The sequence below is a fragment of the Equus quagga genome, chromosome 20, assembly GCF_021613505.1.
Source record: "Equus quagga isolate Etosha38 chromosome 20, UCLA_HA_Equagga_1.0, whole genome shotgun sequence".
Taxonomy (NCBI): Eukaryota; Metazoa; Chordata; class Mammalia; order Perissodactyla; family Equidae; genus Equus; species Equus quagga.
Window position 1 is genome coordinate 41879407 of NC_060286.1, and position 4673 is coordinate 41884079.

Here is a 4673-nt window from a genome sequence, read left to right on the forward strand (position 1 = left end):
CGCGGTGTGCGTGGCGGGGCGGTGCGGGGGGCGGCCGTGTGCGAGGCGCGAGTGTGAGCGCGCGCGGGAGGCGAGCGGGCGGGCGGGCTCCTGGAGGCGAGCGGCGCCCGCGGGCGAGCCGGGAAGGCGGCGGGGGCCCAAAGTTGCCTCCTCGCTGGCCCGCGTCCCCGGCGGGGCGGGAGCCGGGGCCAGCGAAGCGGCGGCCGCGGACCCGGACTCCCGCGGCACCGGGGCAGCGGCCCCGCAGGAGCAGCAGCGGCGGGGGCGGCGTTGGCGGCGGCGCGCGGGAAGCGAACCGGAGCTCTGGAGCGGCGCGGCGGCCGCCGGGGAGCTCCGCTCAGGTGCGCGGCGAGAGGGGCGCGGCAGGGGCCAGGCCGCCGGGACCAGGGCCGCGCCAGCGCTCGCACCAGCCGGAGGTCTTGCACAGCGGACGCCTGGGTCCCTGGTCCAGCTCCCCGTCCCGGGCGGCAGCCGTGGCAGCCGTGGCCGGGGTCCCCCGCCCCCGAGAGCTGGCTCCGGGGCCCGGCCCCGCCCCCGCCAGCCCCCGGCCTGGCCGCCCCGCCCCCCGGCCGCCGATTTCTAAGGCATTGGCTGCGCTGCTGGGTGATCCCTCCGGGCTCAAGTTGCAAGGGGGCGGGCCCAGGCCGGAGGTGGAGTCTCCCGCCAATTGAAGCCTCGGCTATAAATCGAGCTCCCGCACAGCCGAAGCCCAGATGCCTCGCCAGGCCGCCCCGCGGTTGGTGGTGGGAGAGGGCAGCGGGTCCCAGGGGGCTTTGGGGGCGGCAGCCACCATGCTCCGCTCCCTGCTGCTTCACTCCCTGAGGCTCTGCGCCCAGACCGCCTCGTGCCTCGTGCTCTTCCCGCGCTTCCTCGGCACCGCCTTCATGCTCTGGCTCCTCGACTTCCTGTGCATCCGCAAGCATTTCCTGAGCCGCCAGCGCCGGGGTGGGCCCGAACCTGAAGTGGAGCTCAACTGTGATGGCGAGGAGGTGCCCCCCGACGACCCGCCTATCTGCGTGTCCGACGACAACCGCCTGTGCACCCTGGCGTCGCTGAAGGCGGTGTGGTACGGCCAGAAGTTGGATTTCTTCAAGCAGGCGCACGAGGGCGGTCCGGCACCCAACTCCGAGGTGGTCCTGCCCGACGGCTTCCAGAACCAGCATATCCTCGATTATGCGCGAGGAAACCGCCCGCTGGTGCTCAATTTCGGCAGCTGCACCTGACCACCGTTCATGGCGCGCATGAGCGCCTTCCGGCGCCTGGTCACCAAGTACCAGCGCGACGTCGACTTCCTCATCATCTACATCGAGGAAGCGCATCCCTCCGACGGCTGGGTCACCACAGACTCCCCCTACATCATCCCGCAGCACCGAAGCCTGGAGGACCGGGTCAGCGCAGCTCGGGTACTGCAGCAAGGAGCGCCCGGCTGCTCCCTTGTCCTCGACACCATGGCCAACTCCAGCAGCTCAGCCTACGGCGCCTACTTCGAGCGCCTTTACGTCATCCAAAGTGGCACCATTATGTACCAGGGCGGCCGCGGTCCAGACGGCTACCAGGTCTCCGAGCTGCGCACCTGGCTGGAGCGCTATGATGAGCAGCTGCGCGGAGCTCAGCCCCGTTGAGTGTAAACAACCAATGGACAATTGACTGAACTTGGCTGCCATGCCTTCGAGCCTTGGAGGCCCACGTGCAAACACCCCAAACGAAGTCGGGCTTGGTGAGGGCCCAGTGACACAGATGTGCTGCGTCACGGATCGCAGGCTGAGTCTGCACCCTCAGCCAAGCCACCTGAAGACTCTTCCCCAGACTCTGCTTCTGTGACTGTCCTTCGCCTGTACCTCCCTGGCTCGCTCTAAACCCCCTGCTGAGTGCAGATGTGGCGACAGCTTTGCCGTGTGCCCCTGGACTTGCCCCCACAGAGGCCCCTGCCGTGCTGTCTCACACCCCTCCCCCAGAGAGAAGAGCCAGCGAGCCTTTAGCCAGGCGCAGCGGCCCCGCATAAAGAGACTTTGGCTGCGCCCGCGCCCTGAGCGCAGCTGGGTTCCAGCAGCGTGTGCGCCGCTCGCCCTAGTTGCCTGGCACCCACACCTGTCGCGCGCCGGGAGAGGATGCCCTGCTGCTTTTGTGTCTGTTTCTTGTCCCTGAGTTGGGGGAGGGGGCTTGGGATGGGGAAGGGTGGGCAGGGTTATTTTCCCCCCTTATTTTGGGTGCTCACGAGCCCCATTGCTGATGACGAACTGACTCTAACTGGTCTTGACCACGAGCTGGTTCTGAATTGCAGGGGGCTCGCAGCAGTGCCTAAAGGGAGAGGGGGAAAGTGCTCTGGGATTCCGTGAGGAATCCAGCAGAAACGGGGTGGGGGTGGGGGGGTTCGGGACCAGAGGAAGAAGACTGGAGAGGCATTGGCGAGGTTCGCAGCGCCCCAGGGAGAGAGAGGAGGCTGGGGCTCCTGGGAAACGGGGTTTGGGTGGCGGAGTCGGGGGAAGGGAGATGGGGGGAGAGCTTGGGGACCCCGAGTGAGGGGCCTCCTAGGCAGAACTGCCAAGTGTGGGGCTAGGAGGTGGGGAGCCCGTGATTCGAAGGCCATTTGGTGAGTGTTTTGTTGGAAATATTCCTTGTATGTAAACTTCTTTACGCTACAGTAATAAAGGCTTGAAGTAAACGGCATTCAGGTTGCCTTCGGTCCCTGTATTTCTTCCCTCTGAATAGTGGCAGGAATTAAACACAAACCTCTCCCTCAAGTCCCCATAGTGACCCTGGGGGGAAGGGTGGCGACAAGGAGCCGACGGGGGCTGGGGCGCGGGAGGCGGAGGCAAAGGTAGGGATCTGCAGCGGTGCCCGGGGCGCACACATGCACGCACACACCTGGGGTGGGGAATGTGGGGTCGGAAGAAGAGTGAAGAAGCCGAGCCGGGAGGAGTCCGGGAGCGGGAGCGAGGTGGGAGAGGCATGGGGGTCCTCGCTTGCTGCCGGGCGCGCGCGCGCACTCACGTACATTCAGTGACAGCTGCCCCTGCAGCCGCCCGTCTAACATCTCGGAGCATCCGACGGTGTGGGGGAGGGGGGTGGAGGGCCAGGGAATCTGGGCTAGGTAGAGCTGCGCTCCCGCCCACCGCAGGCGCCTCTGCACACCTGGCTTCTCCCTCCCCCACTTCCCGCACCTGCAAAATCGTCTTCCCCCACCTTCCCCAAGCCCTGCCTCGCTGCTGGGGTCTGCGGGAGGCGCACAGCGCAGGGTGGCGGAGGGAGGGATGACGGCGGAGGGAGGGCGGGCATGCACCGCCGTCACTCCAGCAGCAGCTCCTACTGCGAGGCGGGGAGGGCACGGAGTGCGCCCCCCGCCCGAGACTCCCCTCCTCCTGCCCCTCCTTGGCTTCTCCAAATTCGAACCAAACCTCACCACCACCCCCAACGTGCTGGGGGCTGGGAAGTGGAGAAGGGGAGCGAGATGGATGAGCCAAGACACACCAGAAAGAGAGGGATGGCCGCTGGCGGGACGGGGGCCTGGGGGAGGAAGGGGTCGTGGCGTTTGGCACAGATCGCCGCCTGTAGTCAAGACCAGGCGCTCCCACGCAATCCCCGCCCTCACTCCCTCCCCGGCTTCTCCCTGGCTGAGGGCGACGCCAGGAGCACGGGGTTGGCGCGGCCCCCACCTCCCTCTGCTAAGGACGCCTTGAGCGGAAAAGTGGGCAAGGGGAGACAGAGGAAAGAGCACTGAGGCGGGAGTCCGCAGATTGGGAGTGGGGGGAGCGGGAGCACCCGAACTTCCCCGGCCCGGCCACCCAGGCCCATCGGCGTCCCAGGATGGGAGTGGAGTGAGTGTCGGGGAGCCCCCGGGCGTGAGGGCGCGCGCACGGGAGAGGAGAGGATTTGCGTGGGCGAGTGGGGGCGCAGCATGCAGGGTGGGAGAGAGTGGACCTTGCCCCACCTACACCGTCCCCAATTCCGCGCCCGGCCCCCACGCTGCTCCTCCTTGAAAACTTTTTGGAATTGACACTCAGCTTGGGGAATTTTTGTTTGTTTGTTTTAAAAGTATTTAAATTGAAAAATAACTTTTAAGAAAAAATTGGTACAACTGGTATTTCTGCATCTCCTCCTCTACCCCTCCTCCCGCGCCCTTCTCTCCCTGAAACCCCCAGGAAGAATCCTGAGCAAGCAGCCCAGACAAGGCTAGGCACCGAGAAGGGCCCGCCCTGAGCTCCGGCCCTCACTGGCCCGGGTAGGAGCTTGGTGGCGTGCTCAGGCTGCTTCCAGTCGTGGCCTGCCCCTTGGGGGTCTAGTTGGATACGCTGAGCGACCTCCCCTCCCCGCGGAGCCTGCGCCCCCTCGGCCTCCTGGAGCTTCCCGGAAGAAAGCCTGAGTGCTCGAGTGCTCGGTGCTTCTCCTGCCCCTGCCCACACGGCCGGCCGGCGCGCGCGCTCCACTGGAGTTCGGGCATCCCCTCTTTTTCCTTCTTTCTCTTCTGCTCCCTCCCTCCCTCCCTTCCTCCCCTTCATCTTCCGTTTCTCTCTCTTCCCGTTCCCTCCTTCTTTTCTTGTTTCTACTTTTCCTCTCTTTTCCTTTAAAATCTCTTCTTATAAAAGTAGTGCGTGCTCATTGCAGAAAACACAGAAAAGTCCTGAGAAGAAAATAAAACCAACCCCAGGTAACCTCCTGGTGTGTGCACTTTCAAA

At 65.4% G+C, this 4673-nt stretch overlaps 1 protein-coding gene across 1 annotated transcript; it reads left to right on the forward strand.

The window, feature by feature from the left end:
* The first annotated feature begins 70 nt into the window (after window positions 1-70).
* Window positions 71-2207, forward strand: DIO3 (iodothyronine deiodinase 3). Its single transcript, XM_046647645.1, has one exon. It carries the CDS (start codon window positions 714-716, stop codon window positions 1620-1622), a length of 909 nt encoding a protein of 302 aa, XP_046503601.1. The 5' UTR covers window positions 71-713; the 3' UTR covers window positions 1623-2207.
* The last annotated feature ends 2466 nt before the right edge of the window (window positions 2208-4673 follow it).